Source organism: Antennarius striatus, chromosome 21 (assembly GCF_040054535.1).
Source record: "Antennarius striatus isolate MH-2024 chromosome 21, ASM4005453v1, whole genome shotgun sequence".
Classification (NCBI taxonomy): domain Eukaryota; kingdom Metazoa; phylum Chordata; class Actinopteri; order Lophiiformes; family Antennariidae; genus Antennarius; species Antennarius striatus.
This window is the reverse complement of record NC_090796.1, coordinates 12,333,036-12,360,061: the sequence shown is the minus strand read 5'-3', so window position 1 is coordinate 12,360,061 and position 27,026 is coordinate 12,333,036. Positions and strand designations below refer to the sequence as shown.

The 27,026-nt window shown below is 40.7% G+C and overlaps 2 protein-coding genes across 3 annotated transcripts; both read left to right on the top strand.

Annotated features, from left to right (window-relative positions):
* Nucleotides 1-50: 50 nt before the first annotated feature.
* Nucleotides 51-7,001, top strand: arf2b (ADP-ribosylation factor 2b). 2 transcript variants are annotated; one of them, XM_068304826.1, is made up of 5 exons: nucleotides 51-157; nucleotides 1,917-2,074; nucleotides 2,594-2,704; nucleotides 4,824-4,948; nucleotides 5,078-7,001. In XM_068304826.1, exons 2-5 carry the CDS (start codon nucleotides 1,927-1,929, stop codon nucleotides 5,237-5,239), a joined length of 546 nt encoding a protein of 181 aa, XP_068160927.1. In that variant the 5' UTR covers nucleotides 51-157; nucleotides 1,917-1,926; the 3' UTR covers nucleotides 5,240-7,001. The 2 variants fall into 2 exon arrangements, with proteins under 2 accessions (XP_068160927.1, XP_068160928.1); XM_068304827.1 differs by having other exon boundaries at nucleotides 111-233.
* Nucleotides 7,002-8,642: 1,641 nt separating this feature from the next.
* Nucleotides 8,643-21,654, top strand: grb7 (growth factor receptor bound protein 7). The gene is made up of 15 exons (XM_068305415.1): nucleotides 8,643-8,776; nucleotides 11,372-11,543; nucleotides 13,135-13,261; nucleotides 15,738-15,894; nucleotides 15,981-16,102; nucleotides 16,942-17,016; nucleotides 17,190-17,327; nucleotides 17,485-17,595; nucleotides 18,219-18,317; nucleotides 18,506-18,589; nucleotides 18,785-18,898; nucleotides 19,595-19,652; nucleotides 19,751-19,838; nucleotides 19,984-20,077; nucleotides 20,166-21,654. Exons 1-15 carry the CDS (start codon nucleotides 8,749-8,751, stop codon nucleotides 20,310-20,312), a joined length of 1,614 nt encoding a protein of 537 aa, XP_068161516.1. The 5' UTR covers nucleotides 8,643-8,748; the 3' UTR covers nucleotides 20,313-21,654.
* The last annotated feature ends 5,372 nt before the right edge of the window (nucleotides 21,655-27,026 follow it).

Below are 27,026 nucleotides of genomic sequence, written 5' to 3'. Positions count from 1 at the left end.
AAACAGGCGGGTTATTAGTTACACCAGTACGATTGTGATTGGCTCAAATTTGATAGTGGGAAGTGTCGGTACACCGGTGTCTCCCTGGTTGCGCAAGACGCCATTTTGGATTGACAGTGGAAGATAACGGAAACCTCGAGAAGCTGTCTTTCTAAAGGTAATAATACAAGTAATCTGACTGGTTTGAACTGAAATGATTGATCATCTGAACTGACTGTTGCGCTGTACTGACGGTTGGTATCTTAATCGTTTAAAATGACGTCATGATGTTCGCTCTTTACTGTGACGCGGCATTTCGATAACGGTACCCACGTTAGCTATTTCATTAAATCAGTTCTCAGTTACGGACAGATCAGCTATCGCTGTGCGTTTAACAGAATACTGGCTTAAATTGTGCCGACGGTTAAGATATCGCTTTAGTGTAATATGCCCTGATGATGTGTTGCCGTGAGCGGTGTACGCCCGTGCTCCTTCGAACGATATCTTTCTCAAAATGCTGTACCCTTGTTAGCATCAAGCTATCTAGCTGAAGCATCCGCCCTTAAGCGACGCTAATGGATGTCGGCTTCGAATCATAGAAACGAGAATGAGAGTAAACGCCTTTTCATTTATATGAAACAATCAGTGATACCCCATCGACCACACATTTTGTAGACGTTCAACCCGAATGGATACGATGTTTAGTGGTTCGTGGCCTTATACGCTGGTCGAGGTTAGTAAAGATAACGAGCTAGCGTTGTATGACGGCTAACACGTAGGAACGTTACCCCAGCCGCGCTAGCGTACGGGGTAAAGTTTGTCAGCTGGAGCAGGCCTTTCTTATCTTGTGATCGATTAGCTTTACACTTCATCCGGGTTAGGAAAATGACGTTAGGTGCTCCTGAATACACAACTATTAGCTAAAAACAGGGCTTCGAACCGGTTCATAGAAAGAAAATGAAAATCAAAAACTTTTTTGAATTTTGCCAGGAATGAAAATGAAACCAAAAACTTGATATTTTTAAATGTTCTGGAACAGAATCGATTCTGTGAAAAATAATAGTAACCGCTTAATACCTTTTTTTTGACGTCATGTTTCACTTCCTGTTTTTCACTCAATGCGTGATGAGAGAGGAGATAAGTTGGTACATCACCAGCAGTCAAGGAGAGACAGTCTTTCAAACCTCCATTATTATATTCATAACAGGTAAACACTGCAGTGTGTCAATATGAAAGAAAAACAAAAAAAAACAACTTAATGTAGACATTAACTTATTGGCTGCAATCACTTTCAAACCAGAGTTCCCCTGCTTAAGTAAGATGAAGCTTTGAAACTTAGGAGTAACTTCTCCGTCTTCCTCCATCCATCAGTAACTGGACCAGTGCTATTGGTTCTGTTTACTGTAGGGACATATCTACAGTATGTATACTAATTGCGTTAATGGGCAATTTAAAAGTCCTAAGGCTACCTACCTATTTATTTTACAAGGAATGTTCCTAACCAGTTCGGGAGCTTTATTTTTTTTGTTCTAACCGGTTCAGGAACGTCAATACTTGGGTGGAACGTAAAACACCGGACACTTATAATACTCTTTCTGTTCAGAATGAACCGATTGGTAAAAAATCTGGTTCGAAGCCCCCAGCTAAAAATGACTGTCATTCAAAAAAGTCTGTGAAGTCAACAGCTAACTTGTTCATTATGTCAGGGAATTGTTGGGTGTTAATAAGTTTAGATGGTAGGTTTCAGCTTTAGCTGTAAATGTTAAGGTGAAACCTTTTAGCATGTCCAGTATACATTTTTGAAATTGTTCATTTATCATCGGATAGTACATTGTGATCTGTACGTATTCAGCAGTGCATAACCTATTCACATTCTCTGTCTGAATCTTGAAAAATTATAGGCATATTTCCCTAACCTTTTCTCTTTATTTTGACAGCATTGTCGTCATGGGGAATGTTTTTGCAAGCTTATTCAAGGGCCTCTTTGGCAAAAAGGAGATGAGGATTCTTATGGTGGGGCTTGATGCTGCAGGCAAAACAACCATCCTTTATAAACTAAAACTTGGAGAAATAGTGACTACCATTCCCACCATTGGTATGTATTCTTATGTACTGTTCAGTTTTGTTAGTATTTATACATATTATTAATTTTATTTGTATATTTTTATATGATTTATGTATAACCTGTTATTTAATTCAAGAACATAACGTAATTAAATATTGCTGTGTAAATACAAACACACAGTCTAAAATTGGAAAAAAACAAAAACCCCCAGTATAAATTAATATCTATTTAAGACAAAAAGTCTGATCAGAGATTTCTTGTCTCTGGATTGCTTACCAGTTTTGATGTTCTGGGCACACTGAAAGGATTGAGAATGAAAACCTAGTTCAAAATATTAGACCTGATGTGTATTAGAATGTTTGATATTGTGTCTTAAACACTGGCATTGAACTAGGGGTTAAAATGAACAAAATCTCAATTGATTTAATTGAATGGGTTCTATTCATATTCATCGCATGTCATAATGGACTGATCGTAGGATGCTGTGCTTTAGATCTGCCAGGTTGTTTCTTGTGTTTTTAACATCCGTGTTTCTTCTCTTTGCTACAGGTTTTAATGTTGAAACGGTCGAATACAAGAACATAAGTTTCACAGTGTGGGATGTGGGTGGTCAGGACAAAATCAGGCCACTGTGGCGTCACTACTTCCAGAATACTCAAGGTGAGGGGATTTAAAATTAACTGGTATCAGTGTAAGTGAACATAATTGCCTATAGGTGTCCTCATTGGGACATTAATGATTCCATGGAAATGAGTCATTCAGTGACTCAACAATTATTGTTCATTTTTCCAAGGGCTATGTGTGTCACTCCTATAGAACTTCCTGAAATTCCTTCGTAGTAATGCAACATGCAGCTAAATTCTTATTTGAATTATACTTTAACAATACATATTTGACATGATTATGTTGCGATTTTAGCTGATGAACAAACTCCACGTTTGATTCCATGTTAGTTAATTTATTATTCACTTTCATGAAGCAGACATCCATATTAACAAGTTGAGCAGCAAAATATAAAACATAATGTTAAAAAGCGTTTTGTTTTGCCAGTTATTCACTGCGTACTTAATCACAGAAGGTCAAAGAATATTCCATAAGCAGCACTGCCAGTACTGTGGTATTCTCCAGCACATAGAGACATATGCTTGGTCGAGCACACAGCTGTAAATAAATGCAGATTTGAGGGAAAAATTTAGAATTAGATGGATGGATATGAATTTAGAAGTATTTCAAACTTACATTTAACGTGGAAGTCACACAAAAGCTGTTATTCAACATGATTTTGATGCTGACTATCGATGGCTTTGTTTAGGTGATCTATGGCCCCCAGCAGTGACTCTAAGGCCGCGTTCAGACTGCAGGCGTATCGGATACCAATCAGATTTCCTTCCATATCTGATCTTTAGGGCTGACTTTTCACACTGTTTTTAGCAAGTGTCCAAATACGATCTTGCTCTGTTCAGACTGGGCCACATCATCGGCCCGATCTGACAGGTTGCCGTAGCAACTACGTCGTTCAGTGTAATGTGTGAGGTCATATAATTGCGACGGCGGCAACAACGACGACGTACATGAAGTTTTGTTACCTTTAGCGTATTGGCGGTATCACTGTCTGGTAGAGGTGGAGAAAAATCTCACACCAAACAGTTTCAACTTCTTCCATGTTTTACCGCTCCGTAATGCGTGACGCTCTTCCTTCTGGCGCCTTGCTTTTGCGTCGCGAATATGACGTCACGGTCCGCCATATCCGATTGGAGTGTTTGGAGCTGTTAAAACTATCCGACACGAAACTACCCCCCGAACTTAGTTTCAATCCGTTCCGCAAAAATGTTGTATATATTGAATACAGGCGACCAGTCTGAACCAGGGCTAATTGAATAGAAAAGTGTGTTTACACGTTTTCAGGTAAACTACATGTACCAGGTGTCCCGGCTCATGTGTCAGGGGGTGTACATTTGTTGATTTGACTCCTGGGGTCGCGTATCTTCTGCCATGAAGAATTCTAATCTGCCCTGGACCTTTGCCATCCTCTCTTGCATCATGTTTTTGTGGCAATCTCCACATTTGTCAAATATCTTCACACAATCACACAAGATAGAAAGCTGCCGCTTTGCTCCTTTATATAATTTCCACTAGCTGATGCTAACGCCGTAGCTCATTTCTCCCATTGGTTTTCAGAGGCGAAATGTTTTTTGGGAGACCAGAGCAGCATTCGGGTTTAAAAACAAAAACATTCTTATAGTGTCTGTTAATCTGTTTCATTGTACTCCATGTAAATGCAGAAATTTAGCCTGACTTAAAAAAAATCCCCAAAAACGCCAAAGAACAAATAACTGGTCATTACAAAAAATACGGCCCCTCCCCACTCATCTATAGTAGTAAGTTACGTAAATGGTGGTAAAAGTTATCATGACTTAAATGTGTCTCAGTCTGTGGTTTGTTGCTCCAAAAAAGATGAATACGAGAGCTTGAGAGCCGAGTTGTGCTCTTGTAGAAGTTCATATTTAAATATCCAATTCTTGAAGTTTATTCTCATTCGTTACATGATATGAATATTTGGTTTTTGGCTAGTCACAAAATCTTTGGGCGATAATTAATGTTCAATGAAACTGACTCGCAACTTTTGATTTGGGAGAGAAGGAAGTGCTTTGAAACCAGAAGATGACAATTTTTTTTAAAACTGTTGGAATTCTCTATTAAATGTATATGAAGAAATGCTGTTGTGTTTTTTTTTCACATGTCATAATGACGTCTTGTGTTTTGCTGTTTTTGTATGCAGGGCTTATTTTTGTGGTGGACAGCAACGATAGAGAGAGAGTGAACGAGGCGAGGGAGGAGTTGGCCAGAATGCTTGCTGAGGATGAACTCCGAGATGCCGTGCTGCTCGTTTTCGCAAATAAACAGGTGTGGTGGCGTGATTCTTCAGATATTTGTTTACATGCAGAAAAAAGCCCTTTCCCTAAACAGAGATTGTAATTCAGCATTTGTAACCTTTCAAATATCAAAACTGACAGCTTCTTCTGCTCCTCTCAGGATCTCCCCAATGCGATGAACGCAGCAGAGATCACAGACAAGCTGGGCTTGCACGCCCTCCGCCAGCGTAACTGGTACATCCAGGCTACTTGTGCCACCAGTGGGGATGGCCTGTACGAGGGCCTGGACTGGCTCTCCAACCAGCTGAAGACCCAGAAATGATCCATTCCACCAGTTTTTGGTTTTTATTTGTTTATTTTTTTTTCTGTTAAAACACAGCAGCAGCACCGGATCCAGGCCCCTCGCCCCTCCAAATCCAACCCGACCCTGAACCCCAGCTCTTTCTTTCAAGAACTTCCTTCATTCCCATCCTCCTGCTTTCTCCCCTTGTCAGTACTCTTGGGGCTCTAGCCTGTGCTGCTTGTGTGTGCGTGTGCTTGTATGTATGTATGTATGTGTGTGTGTGTGTGTGAGTGGATGTGTGTGTGCGCGTGTACCTTGTGTGTTCAGCGAGTGTGTGGATGTGAAGGCGTCTCTGTGTATGCTGGCTGGGATTGGGAGTAACCCTGGCGTGCCTTTTACACACCTCCTGTGGAATCAGCAGTCTGGTTTTCAAGCCCCTTTCTCCATCCACCAAACTCAGCCTCTGCCCCACTCAGCTCACCCCCACTCCAAGTCTTGCACGGCCCCTCCCTTTCCCTCCACCCTTACTCTCCAGAGGAAGCATGGTTTTCATACAGCAAAGAAAGAGCAAGGGTGCAAGCTTTCCTCCCCCTTTTCCTGTAGTATATATATATCTATGTTAACTATAAATGTTCACCTGATGTAGACTGAATGCTTAAATATTCATTTTAATCCATTTTGATTTTGAAACCTCAAATGCACCAGAGAGAGATTCAGTAAATTGCATCTTAACCTGTATCAGGTCAAAGCAAATCAAAAATAGACATTTAAAGAGAGAAAAAGAAATTACCAACCCTCGAGCATTCTGGTGTCATTTTAAAATCATACTGTTTGTTTTACTGTTATTTTCTTGGAATATAGCAATGGTTCTCCAGCAAACACTACCTTTCTCCCCACAAAAAAAAACAAGCCCACGAAGCACAAAGCAAGTCAACAATCGTAAAGATGGAATTCAATATAAAATTAGAATCTGCGAGTATTATGCAATTCTCGTCTTCTCAAGTTTTTTTAAAAGCTTGCATTCGATTCCTCGAAATTTAATTGGATTTTTTTCTAGGTGTCCCATAGTGTAATTAATTATCCTGAAAGTGTTCCTACGTTATGTAGGTCAAAAAACAAGGTGTTGGAAATTTCACAAACCTCTGCCAGTAAACTGAGACTGCTATCCTGATACATTCACAAGCTTCACAATTTATTACTTTAAGAGATGTTACATCTTTTTTTTTTTTTGTCTGTAACTAGTATTAGCATTTCTATTTGTACTATGACTGCTGAACCAAATGCATTTGAGCAGTATGACAAATCCTGTATATGAAAGTAGTGTATCCTCGAGGGCCTGAACTGCACCATGACTGAAGAGGTTTTTTTTTTTTCTCACTGACGGTTCACAGTTTTATTCTGATATCTGAAAGCATCCAAACTATCTCATTTCCTGATCAGGATGAAGGATTGGCACCAAGTATGATGAAGGTTTTTAGACTGAACAGTCCAGACATGAAGAAAGGGAACGTAGTTCAAATGTCTGGGTGTTGACAGGCAACTACTACACACTTAGAGCACTGCATACTGAATGACTGAAAAGACCAGCACAACACACCCTCTGTCAGTGAGCTGAAAGGACTTGGTGGTAGACCTGTAAATGGGGAATGGGTGTGCAGTTAACTGGTCGTGAGACTCAGCTGGCGTACTCAGCGTTGAACCACGGGGGTTAAGCTGGCACTTCTGTCAAGAATGATTGTAAATCTGTGTTTCTGTGGGGATTTCCTGAACACATAAATAAACATGATTTGATCCAACCGTTGGAGCCTTTGTTTCACTTCTCTGCTTTCTCTTTCTGTTCTGAGGTCATAGTTAGATTTTTGCTCAATATTACCTAAAAGGCGTCTTTAACAAAATTTTTTAAAAGCTGTCATTGTAAAAGATTGAATAAAACTTAAATTATCTCTAGTTTCTAATTCTGATGTCAAAGTCTTATCATTTAATCAGATATACTTTGTCTTTTAAGAGTCATTTGGTAAATCTTTTATTGATATGCTAAATTTAAAGTTGAAAATGGTAGAATGACTTACTAAATATTAGCATATAAAAACTTAAAATGTCATCGTTGTCTTGGAAAGCCAAAAATCTACTTAAAGCGAAAAACTGGTTTGGTATTTTCTGAACTCTCCCTTTGATTATTGTCTTAGGACAGTAAAGTACCATCAGGACATGCAAGAAAGGATTTAAATTCTCAATAATAAGTATTCACCTCTGAGTTTTGGTAGTGTAGACTAATAAAATTAAGGGAAATGACCAACATAAGTTTAAGGATTGTTAATTTTTAGATCTGACAGTTGGCATGTTCCTTACCCATTCAGACACTTTTCCTGAAAAGGAGGTATGTTTTAGAAGTGTTTCCTTCACTGACTTCTCGAAAGTCACCACAGCAAGAAGTCAGAGGAGGAAACACTGACTTCAAATTTCGTGCAATGTTTCTTGCTACCAGATGGTCACAGTTTGGTGAATATTTAACCTTTTTTTATTGAATACCTAGACAAACTTTGCTCAGGTCTATTTGAAAGTCAAGAAAAACGAGTTGTCGCCAGCCTTTTTCTGATTCGTCTGTTTTAACCACAAGGGGGAGCCATCATTAGGTTATGGTTTTCTCCAGTCAAAGAAAGTGGCCATTCAAAATGAGACGCATTACACCTCTTCTATGATAAAATTATAGTTGTGTGTTTATTTCTTTTTTAAAGATAATAGGACTTGAAGTGGAGAATGGATTTTTCAATTGTGGTAAATATGTACAAAACAACAAGGGTTAATTTGTTGACTTACTTTTTTTTTTTTAATTGATCAGAGGGCAGTGTACAAAAAAAAATCCTGAACGATACGTCTTAAGGCTCACTGACACGATAACAGAAACCAGGAGACACCAGAAATCAGGAAAGCCCTTTAAAAATAAAATAAATAAAAATCAGAAAAACACGTACAACTGAGACATTAGATCTTTATTCTTTATTAAATAGAACAGCTTCCAGTCATCCTTCAGTGGAATGACAATTTCTTTCAGGTAGTCTACTGTGGGCAAGTCCTCTATGTCTTCACTTTTATTAGTTTAATTACATTTATATAACGGGGAGGGAAGTTATCTCATTCCACTGTGTATTACTGAATTTGTTAGGTTTTAAATGGAGGCACGTTTCCCCCCCCAACTAATAACCAATACAGTATATTAATGTACTTATCGAAGTAAAACTGTTTTAACTTTTTAAAACAAATAATCACCTCAAAAAGACTTAAAGTTCAGTTGTGCAGCTTCATATTCGTTTGACTTAGTCAGGATTGTTGCGTGCTGTTCCTTATCTGACTTTCTGATTTACTCACAGAGGAAGGAGGGGGCGGGTTTATGGCGCACACCTGATGGCCAGACTCCGCCCCTACCGTACGCTACGGTGTAGGTATTTGTGAGCGTAGTGGCGCTGCTTTCTGCTGGGTTTGCCGTACGTAAGGGAAACTTTAAGTTTAGTATTACACGTGGGTTTAACACGACGTGTAACAGTTGAAATATGCCGAGTGACGACACGAAGCTTACAGGTAGGTTTCTCCTTTCGAGATGCCAACAAGCTCTATAAGACAGACAGGTGCATGTAGGTCGTAATCACGAATTTAAAGTTAATCTAATGATATAGGTTCAGCCGAAGTTGGCCGATTTTATTACCATTGTAGTGTCAATCATGTTGAAGTGAAATTGTAGGCGGTAGAGGTTTGGTGAGGACAGACTAATGAATTTCTTCATTTTGACACTGGTGTTCTTCGTTATGCTTTACACCTGAGTTGTCGCACTTATGCTGCGTTCACAGCGTATTTGAGCGTTGGATTTTTCAAACTCCCGACTCTGAGTAAAAATCACTTGAACACGCGTTCAAGTGATTTTTGACACTCGACTGTTTACAAGTCAAACATCTGCACGGCTAATAGCTGCAAAGAAACGATGGATGAAGCGTTGGTCTAAAGGTTTTTTAAAAGTCCTTGGTTTGTATTTCTCAAGTCTTTTTCTGAGGAATTAACAACTTGCTGGCCATACGTCCACACTACAGGCAAATGTAGCTCAAATCACATTTCATTTTATTTATTTTTGCTGCTCATATGTAATTCAAACTTGTGTTTTCCAGGACAGTGTGAATGGCGTAAATCAAATTAAATCGGAATCTGATTGTTTCTGATTTGAACCACACAGAAGTCATGCTGCTTTTCTCCGGCTGAGAAAGCTCCTGAGGCAAAACATGTTTTTTAGGCCAATACCTGAAGTCATTCTTCATTATTTTCTGACCCTTCATTGATTATTTGATGAATCTACGCATCAGCTGATGATCACAGCCTAGCAACTGAGGGAGGCTAAGATTTTTTATTATTTTCTCATGCTCCTAACTAGATGAATCAGGGTGCAGATTGGATTAGGATGCATTTTTTTTACTGGATCGCACTGCTTTTTGTGTCTCCATTTATACACATACCCTCATTTATACACTTTTAAATCAAATACAACACCTGCTGGAGTTTGGGAAAAAAAGCTAATGCTGTACTGTCCGTCCACTGCTGGGTGCAGAAGAATATGAACACTTGAATTCTCAGCATTGTGTTTGGAATTCTGCACACTGCATGATCTGCATGGCAATAAGACAACAAACCCGTTCTCAGTGAAACTAATGGCATTTGAAGGGGAGCTCGGTATTAAATATCACATTGTTAATCAATCCATTCTTTCCAGTAACACAGAGCATGATTTGGCACATCTTGATGAATACATTGAAGTTTGTTTTTCACTTTTCATTGTGATAAACAAAATAATTTTCATTAATAAAGTGTCTATTTTAATTAATTCCAATACTTTGGATTATGAACAAACATCTTTAGTAGATAGTACACCTATCATCCAAGGCAGTACTTCTTTTTCTCCAAAAATATCGCTGAAAGAATTTGCCCAAATCAATGATTTTGGCAAATGTCACAGCTCTTGTAAATGTTACAAGAGGCATGACATTTACACGCCTCTTGTAAATGTCATGATGCTAACATGTTAGCATTCACGTCAAAACAATGTTTTGACCAGGCATAGCCTTACAGTACTGTAAGCATGCCAGTGACGCATGCTCCAAAACAGAATGACAGTAGAGTGGAATTTAACAACTGTGGTTGTAGAGAGTAGAGTATAACTTTATTGATCCCTTAGGTTCCCTCAGGGAAAGTAAGGGAAAGTAAATCTTGTCAACAAAATTGATCAATCAATTTTGTTGACAAAAGGAGGTTAGTCATGAAAATCCATTTCAAGTTTTAACTTAATCATCAGTATTAGCCCAACTAACACCAGGATTGTCTTTCAGAATAATGGTGTGCTGAAGTTAGCATGAACTTCTTAAACTAATATGTACATTTAATGATTGGCCATGGGAGAAATGTAATTTGAATTTGCAGTACAGTACATTGAAAGAGGCGGAGCACACAGGTAAAACTGTACCAGAGAATAAATAGAATGAAATATGAGATGTAATACAAGAGACTACATACACTGAAGTGGTTGCAAAGGATCCATTTATATATAACTGTAGCACATTTTTGTTGTGTAATTCTTGTGGATTTTCTGAGATGCACTCATGCAGGCTGAAAATGCTCCTAGGATGGATGTTACCTTATATAGTTCTAATTACATCTGTGTGTGTGTGTGTGTGTGTTTAATTTCCATACCTCATAGATCCTATATAAGGTTTATTCTATGCTCCAAAGTTTCTTGTGATCAGAGCATTATTTCTACAGACCACTATATTTTATATTTTCCCCATATTTTTCAATGAATAATAGAAAAACTGTAAAACACTAATTGTCAAAAAAATTTTATGTTGCAGACTTTATTTTATAGTAAATTCTTAAACATTTAATTTTCTTTAAATATTTAGAAGGCCGATGCGTTGACATGTAAAATTTGAATGTAAATTTAGTCTTAGCCTCGTCTGGAAGGTATTTACTGATTGCTCAAGCTTTTATGACTGTGGTATTGCCGTAAGCATGAACACTTAGTGTTGCAGTTCACATGGATTTTATGGAGCTGATCCTCATTACAGGACCGATTCTTCGGGGCACAGAGTGACCTACTGGCTGGAGGCTAACAATTCCTTCGTCCCTCTTCCTCCACAGATCACATGATGGAATTGGATGGTCCCTGGTCTGAAGAATTCGATTCTGAGATGGGGGAGAAGTCTGGAGGAGCAGACACAATGTTGGGGAGCTCCACTCTGACTCTGGCTCCTCTGGTGGTGGATTCACCTCCCATACGCCGCTCCCAGCCCATCGCCATCTCCATAAACAGGTATGAGCAACATCAACACGGACTGCAGTACTCATGCAACTGGACATGAGTCATTACAGGAGGAGGTTGGGCTATTGACTCAAGTCACCTCAGGCCATAAGTCATCTGCTGAAGAAGTTTCTATTAACACAAGTATTGTGCCAGCTACACCCCACCTTAAAGTCACAAGTAGGCCGGGAGTGTGTGTTCTGTTACAGCGACTGAGAACAGTTGGGTTTTGTTTCACTTCCTTATATTTGCACTTTGACACTGTATATTTGTTTCTTGTGACCATAATGAGAAATGTTTTCTTAGTGTAAGACTGTCATCACTTCAAAATTACCACTTGTGATGAAATACTATCTGTAACCTGTCAGCAGTGCTTGTATTTCTGATACAGGATGAAATAATTGTCGTATAAAACCAAATCAAGGCAGGATACAGTAGGTCATGTAAAGAATTGTAATTTTTTTCTTCTTAATAAAGTTTAGTCTTGCTATTATCTGCAATCACACAAAAGTACTAAAACCACCAACAAGTGCAGTCCAGGTGTTTTGATTTAATCTCAACTTTTCAGCATAATTTTTTAAAAATTAGAAGGCGTCTTTTTTCATAGAAGTTGGGCGACTAGTTTATGAACATAGTCTTTTATTTTGTTGTGAAGGGACACAATCTCATAAACTGGTAGCACCTTAAACAGAGCTGGATGATAGGTTGGCAGTCACATGTTAGTCATAACTACTTTATGAGACCGTAATAAGTGCATTTTTAGCCCAGAGCCCCGTAAAACCGGCAAAATGTATCGCAAATATAAAATATAGTTTCATTAAAAAAATCTTTAAACCACTGGTCACTGTAGATCACATGTGTCAAACTCTAGGCCCGTGTTGATTGACAGCTGCAGGTTTCTGGTAGGGCAGGTCCATTGTGGCCCGCCACATCATTTTATGTGGCCCGCGAGAGCATAAAAGGTCAGAGTGTCTAAAATAAAAAAAATAAAAAAAGGTCTTTGACCAAAACTACATTTCCCACAATGCACTAATTAAGCCAATTTTAACTCTGGCAAAAACAGAAAAAAAATAATTTCCTAACTTATGTTTGATATTTTTCTTTATTCACTTGGATAGTTTTGATCGACTATAGTTATGTGAGTTTCATAACCAGACAAATATAACAGCAACAAGAAAACATTTTTTTCTGTGCAACTGTAATGTTTGTAACTTGAATAAGTAATAAATTCAGTTATTTAACATTAAGGAGTAGTTAGATTTATTTTACATTACATTGAGTTACATTAGTTACATTTATAAGTTACATCTGGCCCTTTGAGGACAGCCATTATGCTGACGTGGCCCTCAGTGAAAATCCGTTTGACAGCCTTTCTATAGATGAAATGAAATGATGCTCAGATGAAAATATGATCAGTGTCAGAGGAAGAAGATTCAGCAGGTAGTTCCCTAATATTTGAATCGTCTGATTCAGTAACAATAAGAAACATAGATTATCATCTCCTCAATTTGTAATTGATTCTATGATAGTTACAAGTTGTCGTTTAAAAAAAAGAATTGTGGCTACTTACAGATGCTTTATTTTAATCAATAATTGTTTCCAGGTCGAAAAGCGGGGAACCCTCCTCTTCGTCTGCTCCATCCATACCCAACCCCTTCCCAGAGCTGTGCAGCCCCTCAAAGTCTCCGGTGCTCATTAATTCACTTCCCCCACAGTCTAGTGATAAACATGTAAGTGAAATAAACATTGCTCTTAAGCAGCTGCTACGTCACAGTTTCTCTCTGAAATAGTTTCATTAAAAATAGACAGGCTACAGTTTGGGCAGATCCAATGTTTATTTTTATGAATATTTTTCCTTTATTCTTTAAACCGAACTGACCTCACTTTGTGTTAAAACTGAAGGTGCCACCAATATGATTTTACTCTTTTAAGCACAGATCTAGAAATATTCTATAATTTCTTAACTTTATTGAGCATTAAGACTTTGTGGATTTTGGTCTCTTTATTTGATTCATTGATGACAAGGCAATGATCTTTAACAGACCCCCTTATTCATGATGGAATCTTTGGACAAATAAATTCTGTGCTGTTCCAACTGATTTTTTATTTATTTTTTTTAAATTTAAATTTTATATACTGGTTTGATCCCCGAAGGGAAATTAAGAAAGCAGCTTTAGGATGTGCATTAAGATGTGCAGCTTTCAACAGGTAGCATCACCTAATTGATCCTCGAGACTTGAATTCATGTGGTTGAAGTTTGATTCTGATTCTTGCTGACAGAAAAGCGTGTATTGCCATGTCTGCGCTGCATTATTTTGAAACAACGCTGCCAGAGAAAACATGTCTGTCATTGCAGTGGCATGTTGCCACGCTACTCTCACCACAGGGTGATTCAAGTGATGGAAATGAACAAGCCCTTTCCCGATTGTTTTCTGTTGATTTGTCACTTTTGCCAAAGAGGAAACCTTTTTTTAAAATGTCATTTTTTTATGGTTTTTGTCTGTTTTTTTCCCCTTTTATAGGATTCATTGAAGTTCTGAGCAGATTTTGAAAAAGTAACTTAATTTGATGTTTTTGGAGATGTAAAGTGACGGCCAAAGTGACGTTCCATTACTTGATAGTAGTTATCTGATCCCATTATTTTTTAAATGGTTCACCGATTTAAAATTAAAAATAACCCCAAAATACTTTTAAACAAAACATTTAAACAACATTCTTATTGTTACAGCAGAAAACCCGATGATTTCTGCCGTTTCAAAACCAAATGTTGAAAGTTTCATGTCAGAGTAGTTCCTGATTACTTTCCATGTTCTGGGATAGGAACTCTTTGAGACAATATCATCTTGCAGATTGCTAATCCTGATCAAACTGATTTTATATTCAAATTAAATGCAGCATGGCTCATACTTATGTTCTAAGTGAAGCGATAAATCTGCACCGTTGTTTCCACTGAGAGAATGTTCCTCCTCCATAATCCTCCCTGTCTGATGCATTGCCATTATGTCGTACGTAATGCCAGCACCCACCCAACCAGTCGCGATGTGTTGATTGACAGCTGCAGGTTTCTGGTAGGGCAGGTTCATTGTCTTCTGGTTTGAGGCGTGCTGCTGTCTGAATCCAAACTGAAATGTCCTCCCTGACCCTGAACTAACCAGCCTTCGTTTTGCCTGTGCAGTCAGGAGAGGCGGCTCCTCCAATCGTTCTTCCAGCATATACTGTACACTCAACAACAATTGGTTTGGCATTCCTCATCAGCTGATGACTTGCAGAATAAGATGATGAAATCTGTGTTTGAAACAAGACATTTGAAGGCCTTTCTCTGTAAATATCGGACCACATGACTTTGTAGGAATAGTGATATTTAGATTTCTTTATACTTTACTCCACCAATATCACTAAATCACTAAATCTTCCTTGAGGAGCTTTTTGCCGGGTGGAGCTGAGTGACAGCTTCACACTAATGTTTGATTCCCAGGAACCTAAAACCACTTGCTCCACTTCAGCTCTGCTTATAGACACGGGTGTGTCTCCACTTCCTTTTTCTCTCAAATTAACTGTTACCTCCTTGGTTTTACTGATGTTGAGCAGTAGGTTGTTCTCTGCAACGTTGATTTCCTCTGCCTGAGTTTTCCAGTCGAGAATCTCAGTTTGGGGTTGCTCTGGAGCGACTGCATCTCCTGTATTCTGAAAGCCAACATCCAGCTCGATCAGGTTCGAGTGGGGAAAGTGTCTTGATTGCTCGACTGAATTTGTTGAGAGAACTCTGTTGTGGGTGTTACGTTTAAAGTCAGAGAGGAAGTCAGTAGAGATGGCCTCCTCTGTGGATCTCTAAATGTCAGCTGGCAGGGGGTCAAGAATCGTCCTGGGTGCTGCAGACAGGTAAATGTTTAGACACTGTAGATTTGTTAAAGGACATGGATGATGGCGCATGTCTTTAAACGGGAGCGTCGCCACCAACTGTGACACTGATTAAAAAAAATAACAGCTAGCTTAATGGCACATGGTTCTCTTGATTGATTCCCTAAAAACCACGCTTTCATGGTGAAGTTTTATCCACGCTTCCGGATAATGAAAACAGACAAAATATCCAGATTCAAAAAATGCTTTAACTTTACTTTGTCAGCAGCAACTTCCGTCATACCTGCAGGATTGAAAGTCGTCTGCTTCAGTTTCAGAGACGTGAACACCTCTTCCCCTTTTTTGCAGTTGATAAAGGTGTATGGGGAGGACAGCCATGGCAGGTCGTTGTGGGTTTCTTTGGAAGCTACAGCCAGAGAGGTCTGTCAGATGTTGGTCCAGACGGCTCACTGCACCGATCAGGAAAACTGGGCTCTCCTTGAACTCCATCCCACCCTGGGCCTGGGTAAGAGGTCAGACAGTTAAAGACCTGAATGCAGCTAAATGTGTGAAATGGCTTACGAGACGTTGGGTCCTCTCCTGTGTCCTCAGAGAGATGTCTCGAGGACCACGAGGTGGTGCTGGAGGTTCAGGCGACCTGGTCTCTCAAAGGCGACACAAGACTCATTTTCTGCAAAAACTACGCCAAGTACGAGTTCTTCAGGAAACCAATGGTATGCATTTTGTGGTGTTTGATTTCATTCATATTGCAACGGAATAGCTGAACATTTAACTGCAATAAGTCAGACAGGAAGGAGGTGGATTAAGCTGTTCTTTATTGAACACGTTGACATACCAGACACTTGAGCCTGACGCCAGAGTGCTTTATGATTCTGAATGATTGGCAGGTTGCGTGCTGGTGCACACACACTCTCTTAACGCCTCAAGGATTTCATTACATCAGATCTGGTCGACAGCCTGTCCCGTCAGACTGTGTGACACATCGAGAACTGGTTTTCTTGAGCCCACACTGCCTCCAGAAGGCACAAACGTGAATTTGAGCTGGGCGTGCTTTTGTCAAACTTATCAATTTAATCTTACATATGTACAATACATGGAACTGCTTCATTTAAACGTGACAGAGTAATTCCTTTAGGGCTTAGAATGAGGCGTATGTTCAGAATTGACTTACTTTCAACCGTGACATGAAAGTGAAAAAGTTTTGCAGGCTCAGAAAAGCTTGTTTTTCTGTCGCGCCCATCTTCCTTTGCAAAGTCATCAGCAGGATTTCTGTTTCTACGTGATAATTAGACACCTGTTGGTTTTGCGCACACATGACCAACTTTTCCACCATTAAGCAGTTACTCCTCACGAACAATTTAGTCATTATAGTCACTACATTCCCCTAATAGATTTTGTCCAAAGGAGAATGACTCACCTTGAGCATTCAAGATAATCATGGCCCATGACAGATTCCCAATTGGATGAATGATGAAATGTCTATTCTTTTGTCATGTGAAAAGCTCTTTCCTGTTTGTCAGGTTTTAGACGGTGTTTTTGTCTCTGCTTGCAGCTCTTCTTCCCAGAATGCATGATTTCCGACAGTGCAGACATCAGCAAGGGGATGACGTCATCGGACCTGATTCAGGTAAACCAGCAGAGATGGTGAGCTTTAATCGACACAGGTAATCCCAAGCAGGCCTGCTTAAATGGATGATTCAGCCCAAAAGCAAATTAAATTGTCAAAGCAAATGCATACACACATTTATTTACTACTTTAGGGAAAAAAATAAAACTAAATGAGTCTTATGTTCTCAACAGAACCTTCTGAAGTCTGGGACGTGTCCAGAGATTCAGGGTTTCCTGCATTTAAAAGAACCAAGTCGCAAAGCCTGGAAGAAGGTCTACTTTTTCCTCCGGCGCTCTGGACTCTACTGCTCCACTAAAGGCTCCTCCAAGGTCAGCAAGTCAGTTATAAATACTTTTACTATTTGTACGTACGTCACTGTGCACGGTGTGACTCAGAATTGTTTTCAAACGCATAAATGACACACCCCAATGCCGTTCTTAAAACACAATTCTGCTTTTTGATGTGTTTTTTTTTTGGGTGTTTTAGGAGCCTCGACATCTGCAATGTGTGGCCGATCTGCAAGACTTGAACGTGTACACGGTGGTGAACAGCCGTAAACTTTACGGAGCGCCTTCAGATTTCACCTTCTGCATCAAGGTAGCCACCTCTGGGGAAAAAATGTCCTTAGACCTGATCGAGAGCCATTTAGGGGACAGCTGGAGAGCGATTTAACCTCAGGGTTAACCCGCTACGTCTCATTTAGCATTCTTGTTGTGTGACCTGTTGAGCATGAATGTTGGTGAGTTGGCCTATTTAAAAACTCAACATATTCTTTTTCTTGTTTTTGTAAATCTTTATCTTGATCTGGGTTTATAGGTTGTTATTGAATGAACCACGCCAGCACCAATTCACTTTGTGTACTAAACCATGTAATGTTTGGAGTTTAAGGTGCACTTGAACACACCATTAAGTCCCTGCATTAGAAGGAGCAAGTATCAGTAAATGATACAGAAATGAAACTAAATGATGCAGTTATGTTTAACTGACATAGAAAAGTGGAATTATACCTTTTACATAAAACCGGTAAGACGAGTTTTTTTTTGTCTATTTGCAGAAAGATATTACTTGAAGTCTATGAACCTAATGTTTACATTATGTATTTGTGATCTGTTTTTTAGTAGAAACAAAACCACTGGAATCATTGAGTCAGACTACAAATTCTGACTGATATGAAACATGATAATCTCGTCATTTTATGTTTTTTTTGTGTTTATGTGTAGCCTTCTAGGAACCCTGTTCGTACTCAAGACCTGAAGATCTTGTGTGCCGAGAATGAACAGATTCGAACTTGTTGGACCTCAGCGTTCAGACTCTTTAAGGTTATTAAAGTCTTATGCCTTCTTAAAATACTTTAAAACCAGTTTTATTTCTAATAAAATAAGAAAATATAGCTGATTATATTGTGCTAAACATTTTAAAACATTCCACCTCCACTGTCTTGTATAAGTAGGGCTAGAAAAGTCCATGAATAATACATTCTGGTGCCTTTTGTTATTTGTGTGATCAGCACGGGAAGCAGCTTCATTGTAACTACCAATTATCCAAGACGGCTCTACAAAATCGGGAAGAAACCAGATTCACAGCTTGCAAAGTGAGATCATCAGACATGATGCAACATGGAGGAGTCTGTGAAATCACTTAGTGGTGTCATCCTGCTCCTGTGTCGTCTAACGCTCTGTTTAACTCTGTGTGTGTGTGTGTGTGTGTGTGTGTGTGTGTGTGTGTGTGTGTGTGTGTGTGTGTGTGTGTGTGTGTGTGTGTTTTTTGTGTATGAATGTGAGTGCAGTCAAAGTCGGAGGCCAGCCTGGTTGCCATGGACTTCTCGGGAAAGTCTGGGCGGGTTATCCAGAACCCGGCGGAAGCAGAGAGTGCAGAAATGGAGGAGGGACGGACCTGGAGGGTAAGGATAGAGGAGGGAGAGAGAGAGAAAGATGAGGTAGAAGTGTTGGACGTGGAGTACAGATGAGACTAGAGATGACGATGAGGTGGAGGAGGAAAGAGCTGAAGTCAGAGCACGTACCTCAATCAACAACATATCAAAATTCGGAACAATGAAAATAGTTTCCAGGCCGTGCTCGGATGCAGCAATTAATTTTGTGTCACAGCGAGAAGATAATTGGTTGTTGATTTGCCAACCCAGGTTATTAATCATATTATGCTTATGTCTCTGCAATGATGTTGTTTTATTTTTTTGCCAAATGAAAGCCTTCCATGACCTCCGAAGTTGACTCCCAGCATTTTTGATCACGTGTTTATTATAAATAGTTTAACAGAATTTTTTCTTCTCCATAATCATGAACTTGGATCTATTGTTTTATTTCCAGACTTATCATTTGCATATTAAACACATCTGCATTTTCTCAGCTACTCATTCATAGTAGTGTCCTACCGCTTTAGGGTTGATTTTCTGCATCATGTATTGATTTAAATTGCCATAAATGTCGAGAGAACACAATGTTATTTTTTTACTAAGTCCAAAATGTTTGAACCCGTTAAAAAATGAGATCTTCAACATTCCACCTTCAGTTAGTTTTATGAGAATGGGAAGACCTTTGACCTCCCGATCATTTTGTTTGTGATTGTTTTTATGATGCAGCGAAGAGAAGCCATGAGGTTCAGCCTGCCCAACCTAAACTCTGGTGCAAAAACTTCCTGTAAGTCCACGTTAAAGGGGATGGGGTCCTGAAAGGAACAGATCTTACTGTATGCTCGTCCACGTCCTCACCCTCATGTCTTATGTGTTTATTTGTAGCCATCCACAAGTGCCAGCTGTGGTTCCATGGCCACATTACCAGGAAGGAGACTCAGAGATTGATGGAGAAGCAGGGCTTAGTGGACGGGTGAGTTTAGAAACTATATTAAAGACTCATGATCTCCACTACAAGATATCAGTGTGTGATGTTGTAAGTGGAAACCAATCGGATGGATGCAGAAACAATGACCCGCGTTTGACGGTGTGTAACCATGTGAACGTGTCTGTTGCAGGATGTTCCTCATTCGTGAGAGCCAGCAGCATGAAAACTGCTTCGTCCTGTCCATGTGTCACAAGCTGAAGACCAGACATTACCTCGTCATCCCAGTGAGTTCCCCCTCATGTTTAAAAACCCTGTCCCGTCCTCACATTTTATTTGTTGTGCACCCTCGCTTTGATGATCATGTCACTGCAGTGCGAAGAGGACGGCAGGAAGTACTACACCATGGATGACGGCGTCACGCTTTTCGTGGATCTGCTGCAGCTGGTGGAGTTCCATCAGATCAACAAGGGCATCCTTCCTGTGTGTCTCAAACACCCCTGCGTCTGCGTAGCGTTGTGACCTCATCCCTGATCTCTCAAAGCAGTCCTCCCTTACCTGCCCCTGACCTTTTTTAGCTCAAGTCTAAAGTATTGACCCCCAATCCACAGATTGTTTATCTAATCTAAGCTAAAGAGCCGTTGCATTGCTGGATTATGTGCCAAGGTGTGTACTATATCAGTGTGCTGTCAGTGTTTAGAAGAGAGTAGGGAAGTGAGTCACACAGGAAGCACATCATCTCCCCCTCCCTGCTTTAGTTATTTTTTAAAAATTATTTCCACTCCAGCTCCAGACAGTAGTTGGTTTTTATTTTTAATTATTGAGCTGCCGTCCCTGTGGAGACGGCTTAATCAGCCATGATGGACAGACTTTTAGCAATTTTGGGAAAAGTACTCTGGTAACGCTTGCTTTTCAGATCCGATTGTTCTGTGGCGACAGGAGACGGATGTGCAAAATTGTTCGAATGTGGCTTGACCGGATTTCACTGAAGAACTGATCGATCGTGGCCACCAGAGGACACTCTGAGTCAGAGCTCTGCAGGAGTTCTGGGCTTTACCAGCTGAGAAATGAACACATAGATTCTGATATGAGTTGAGATAATTGTTAATGGAAAAAAAAAACCCCAGGTTGCAGTCATGTAGCACGTAATTTCACAGTTTCGACTATTTTTCTTCTTAATTGTCTTGTATGTTAATTAGAACCTAAAGAACTTTCATTGCTATTTTTGCACAATGGTGGTGAAGGGAACTGCATTGTCTTGTGATGTTTAAACAATTGAAAATTAATGTTTTATGGGGGCACATGAAAGTTTGTATGTGTAAATCTATGTTCCTTTTTTTTTGTTGTTGTTTTGTTTATGCTCTCACTAAGGGAACGTTTGAGGAAGTTTCTAATACATGGTTAAAGATGTGGAAAAAAGCTAATAAGCGGACCTCAGGTTTTTAGTAAGGCTTTATTTTATATGTATGTCATTCCTGATATTGTTCTGAGTGACGTCTTTGAAAGTTTAAAGTCATTGGATCAAGTGGAGACTTTTTGAAGAATCTGTCAGATTTAACAATAATTTACATCAAATTTGGTGCCAAATTTTGACACAATTGGAAACTATTCGGAATTTTCACATCTGTGAAATGAAGCATATCTGATAGTTTTGTACTTGGAATATTTGCATTTTTTGTTTGCATTTTATCACAAAGCTCCAGTGCTAAAATGTCAGCATATATTGAGCAAATACTGTCATCATGCAGTCAGAGCAAAGTTGACCATTTTCTTACATTTTTAAAAGTTAAATATGGTATGTTAAAAAAACCACACTTGTTTGTGCCCTTTTCATCCATGTTTTATATGTTGAATAAATTTCATATTAAACACAAATGCAATTACATTCAAAATGTTTCTGTGGATATTTCAAAACGAGTAAAAACAAATATTAGTTTCAGAAGCTGCAGAGCTGATTTCACCAAGTACCTACTCTCTCCATCAGTGTGCATTTGTGTTGTTAAATAACAGTGTGCTTGGGTAACCCTTTCAAACACAACCCTCTCTCTTCACATGGAAGGATTGCCATGGCAACAAATTTTTGGCCATCCAGGCCAGAAGCCAGAGAGATGGGTCAGAAAGGCTTCAAAGAGCTTGTGAATATGCATCGACCAGGAATGTATGCTGACTGTCGTCTGCAGGTTGATCTTCCAATCCTGATCAGGGATTCCATTGGCCGGATTAAACCCAGGTTCTTCTAGCTGCAGTTCAGACTTGTCTCCCATTAAAAATGTGTGAAGTGGAAAATAATTATCGACTGTTGAGCATCTGAATTCTTTCTCAGGCAAGAACAAGCTTCAGTTTGTTGATAAAAATGTCTCTTAGCTGACATTTTAACACTCCTGATTTGTTTCATGAATATTTTTTTTGATGTCATAGGATTAAAATTGACTGGTGGCCCCCTCCTCTCGTTGGCCCTGACCCCTCGGAGCCTGCGCGCCTTCCTGTCACCTGACTTGAGCCGCTGTCCGTCTTCTTGACACCTGGCATTTTTCAGGGGCGCCGCATCAGTCATCTTGAGGATTTTGACTCCCGTCTCCTCCTCGCTGCGTAATTGCTGCTGTGCGTGATGCGTGTGTTGGTTCCTTATGCGCCTGCAACATCGACTACATCCTGATTCATTATTCAGCTTCCCTGGCCTGACATAGTGAGAGAGCAGCTGCCACCGGTCAACCAGAAATCCATGAATCTATAATTATCTTGTCATCTCTCTGTCTATCTGCCTTTTCTTGCTCTGTCGATATTCTTTCCATTCTTTCTACCGCCTGTCTGCGTCACTCATGTCCACCTGTCGCCTTCCATTCCCCGAATCCTCCTCTTGTGAAGGCGCTTTTCTGAACTGCCGTCCTCTCCCCTCCTTTCATCCTTTTCCCATCTATATAGCTGAAAGGATCACGTGACTCAGATTTATAGTTTGAGGGGGGGAAAAACATAAAAATGGGTTTCAGGTTAATGGTAGTACATTTTCTACGCGTGCATTAGTCGGTTTCCTTGTCTCATTCCATTCACTCGCCCCATTTCTCCCCATAATTATGTTCTTTCTCTTCATGCTCTGTAGGGACGGGTTTTGACTCTGAGCTGTGACTTAGTGCTTTAATTACAGCAGCACCTATGGAAAGGTGCCGAGCGCATGAGGAGCAATGAAGGCTGGACATACATCATGCTGATGTTTCATTTCATCGTCCACCTGTGGCTTGTACATACACTGTATATGTGTGTGTGTGCGTGTGTGTGTCCAGTAAATCGAGAGCCAAGTCCCTCAAGGGGAAACTGAAGACACTGGAGCATTAGGCTGAGCTCTAGAGCATTTTCACTTTCAATGCCCTGAGACTTTTGTCTTTAATTTGTCACTAGGTTTTATTTACCAGCCCTTAAATTATTTTTTTTAATCTAGAGAATTGAACTCTTCTCCATTTATTTTACTTTTTTCGCTCGTATTTCAGGGTAATCTGGCTTCAAGAAACACTTTTCGTCTCATCTGTTTTATTCTTACTGTCTGCCCTTAAAGCCTGTCCACGCTCCTCTGGTGTGACGACCAGGTGTCGTATCCCGGGTGACATACAGTCCCTCTGACCCTGAACGCACACGTTTACGCACCGTCTCATTAATTCATGGCCTTCAACTCAGGACTGAATTACACCCTGTGCTGGAAGCAAGATTAACTTTGACAACATCCTTTCTGTTGCTGGCGCACCTATGCGCGCAGGAACTCAGATCAGCTGCAATATTGCGTCAGGCATCAAGTGTTTGCTATTCCACACTTTCCTTGCCTTTATTCATAATTCATTAATTTTTGTCTGCTGCATCTGTCAGAGGAACATCTTCTTTAAAACATTTTTTTGGGGGGGGGGGGGGGGGGGGTTGTTCGCTTTCATCCTTCGATCAGTTGCTTCCCTTTCTCGTCTGCGCGGGGGAGACGCGTCTGGCCCTCATAACGGTACCGAATGACTGATAGACACTTCAGTGTATTCCCACAGACACATGTGAGCCCGTGATTAAAATCCGATGCGTATAATGACGCTGCTGAGATCAAAAAAGCATCCGGATGTGTGTGTGTGTGTGTGTGTGTGTGTGTGTGTGTGTGTGTGTGTGTGTAGGTCCTTTAAGAGAGGCAGGATGGGGAGGGCTGCACATCCATAAAACATGAGTTTATTCAGTGGCCGAGCTGAGACATGGTTAGAAGCGGCTGTGCGCTCCGGCGCGCCCCCATATTCAGAACGGGCAGAGCGTCGCACGAATGCTGACACAGCTCTGCCATGGACGCGCTAAAAGGAAAGGGATTAAAAAAAAAGAAAGAAAAGAAAAATAAAGTGGAGCGAGGGAAGATTGGAAGCGAGAAGAAACCGCAGAAGTGACTGAATGGGAAGGGAAGAAGACGATAAAGGCATAGAGAAGAAAGTGACGGCGCGATAGAGGACGGGAAACAGGTGCATCGAGGAGGAGAATGGGCAATTCCTCCTTCCCAGGCATGTCCCCTCTCTCTCCGTCCGTTCTGTAGTTGCAGGTATTTCTAACTTCTCTGACGCGCTGGGGGTGTTGGGGGAAACCACCGCTGTCCCTCTCGTCTTGGTGTGTGAGTGCTGTCTGTCTTCACCTGCATGCTCTTAGAAAGATGCATTTGGAATCATTTTGGCACGACTGAAATACAATCCCCCTGGTTCTGAAATGTCAAAGAAATTTGGAATTCAGTTGAAGCTTAGAGTTGATTTCATCCGACTTGAGATGGAGCTTCTAACTGAGTAACTATATACTGTTGATATAATCAGCTGTAAGTGCTGCAGCCCATTGGAAAGGCATTAGAGTGTATGTTTGAGATGCGTTTCAGAGCAGATATTGACAGGACTGAGCATCTGAGAGGGTTTTGAGGGGGTGGGTTGGTGGGGGGAGTGTCTGGTGTCCTGTTTACTGCCTGTGGAGATGGGAGGCCGTTGATGCTCTGTCTCTCTGTGGACTCAATCTGGGGCAGCATGAAAGGCGGCTGTGGATGGTTGGTACAGCGGCTGCCTTGGGTCTGACGGATGGATGTGATGCTGACAGCGAGGCTGGTTTTTCCTCTTAGATTCTTGCTTTTAGTGCAGTGGTTTTGAAAAAAGTGAGACGAGTCCGTCTTGCGCATTGGGCGCAGCCAACTGTAAGGACAGAGGCTCGCTGAACTCAAATGGAAGCCATCTTCACCGTAAAATGGATTAAACATTGTATTTGTCCAGAACATATCTCACAAACTAGACGTGAGCTTCTCCAAACTTCACCCGTGCATGAATCTTGATGAGCCCTCATCCATTTTATTATTTTGAGATTCCCATTCAGATTTTTGAGTTGTTAGTTTGAAAGAAGGTCATTCTGAAGGTTGGGCATCTTCTCTATAGCACATGTTCTAAATATTATCTGTATGCACAGCAAATGTAAGGTTAAATTATGTTTGAGTTTCGGGTTGGGGGTGGGGTGGGGGTGGTTGAGTCATCCTCAAGTAAAGCGTAACATTTGACAACATATGAAAGCGTGAACACACAGGCCCAAGAGTGTGTAGCTAGCCAGCATTGCCAAATTTGGCTTAATGTCACCAGCAAATTCGACCACCTCCAGCTGATGTTACGGTCTTGGTTTTTATTTATTTAATTTTTTTAAATTGGCTCCACAATTAAGTCAGAAGTCTACAAGACAAGCTGTGTGAAATTTTAGGTAGGGAACAAAATGGATCTGAGACGACATTTAGCGAGATGACATTCTGATGTTGTGCGGCTAATGTCTAATGTTAAGAGAGCATCGCTCTCATCTCATCCTGGATCGTGTTCACACGCCGAAGGCGCCGTCGACTTCAAATGCTGCAGGTCGCTCGGAGCAATGTTTACTTCTGCCAAAGACGGTTGGACTGCACCAAAATTTTGGACACGATGCTACTGCAGCTGCGTTTGAAGGGTTTAGAAAAGGAACCCCTCCAGAATAAAAGGCCTCTGGGTTGGTGGAAAGAACACAAACAGGGGCAGCTTGAGCTTCACAGCAAAAAGCGTATTCTGTGTCTTCCTGCCACAATGGGCTCTGCAGAGTTTATCCTACATGGCAGGAGACATCATGATTGCATCAGAGGAGTGTCTCCGTCACACAAACCGTGACATTTAAAATGAAACATCGACATCTGTAACTGGGATAACATTTGACGTCCAAAGTAGAAGCATCTGTTTGTGTTTTTGTTTTGTTTTTTCTGCAGGGATCCTGCAAGGCTTTTAATTTTACTGCTAGTACAGACAGTTGTAACGCTCTCTGTTCAGCTTGCACAAAAATGATGTTAACTGTGTGAGGGGCTGTGCGCCTTCTTGTTCTCTATATGCAGAAACTGGTGCTGCGGCAGGATTAACCGACTGAAGGCTGGCGGAGTGCAAAATGGTGGTCCTCTCTTTTTAATGAGTACTGATTTACAGGATACCCTCCTCTTTTCACCCTCCAGCTCGCTGCACAAATCTGTCTGGTAGAAAGAAACGATTCAAGTCTCTTGAATATTTCGGGAGGTAGAATTGGGGAGGAAAAAACCCCCCCCAGCTATCATAAAATTCTGTGCGTTTTGATACCAGACCTGTCACATCCTGGATTCCGTCTCACTTGGAAAAGCGTTGAGAGAATATAATCTGTAGCAGAACGTTTTGAAACACAGCGTTGCCCTTGAACATCTCAAACTTATCTCTTTGTGCAGCTTGACTGTGCGAGTTATGTCACCTCAGTGACACGCTGGAGCACCGCCGTGGCTCCCCGTGAGGGTTTGGGGGTGGGATGTGTGTGTGTGTGCGGGTGGGTGGCGGCGACAGCAGGTAGAAGATGAAGCGCGCCGGTGGAGGGATGGGGGGGGAAAAAGAAGAGAAGAGACAGGGCAGAGGATCTGTCAGAGCTGAGGAGCAGCAGCCAAACAGAGTTTCCCATGTCGGCCTGATCAAACTTGTTGACATCTTTGAGGAGATGGAAGCGAGACAGAAGAGGAGGAAGAGATGAAGGGCAGAAAGAGATTGCTGCAGAGCAGAGGGGGCAGACATCACTGGGCTGATTGATGCGGTTGCCACGGAGCCGCCAGGTGAGGGTGAGTCGACTATAATATTGACTCAGGGATGTCTTTTCTCCCAAGAGCTGCTTTTTTTCTTTCTTTTTTTTTTTTTGCTCTCTGAGACCTGGAGTCTGCTGATGTTTCACCTTTGATGTCTCTTCTTTTGACTT

Bases quoted from the DNA above. Each gene is read 5' to 3' on its own strand.
- arf2b (XM_068304826.1), top strand. From the start codon at position 1,927: ATGGGGAATGTTTTTGCAAGCTTATTCAAGGGCCTCTTTGGCAAAAAG. The intron at 2,075-2,593 runs GTATGTATTCTT...TCTTTGCTACAG, and splicing joins GACTACCATTCCCACCATTG to GTTTTAATGTTGAAACGGTC. The intron at 4,949-5,077 runs GTGTGGTGGCGT...TGCTCCTCTCAG, and splicing joins TCGTTTTCGCAAATAAACAG to GATCTCCCCAATGCGATGAA.
- grb7 (XM_068305415.1), top strand. From the start codon at position 8,749: ATGCCGAGTGACGACACGAAGCTTACAG. The intron at 11,544-13,134 runs GTATGAGCAACA...AATTGTTTCCAG, and splicing joins ATCGCCATCTCCATAAACAG to GTCGAAAAGCGGGGAACCCT. The intron at 19,839-19,983 runs GTGAGTTTAGAA...TGTCTGTTGCAG, and splicing joins AAGCAGGGCTTAGTGGACGG to GATGTTCCTCATTCGTGAGA.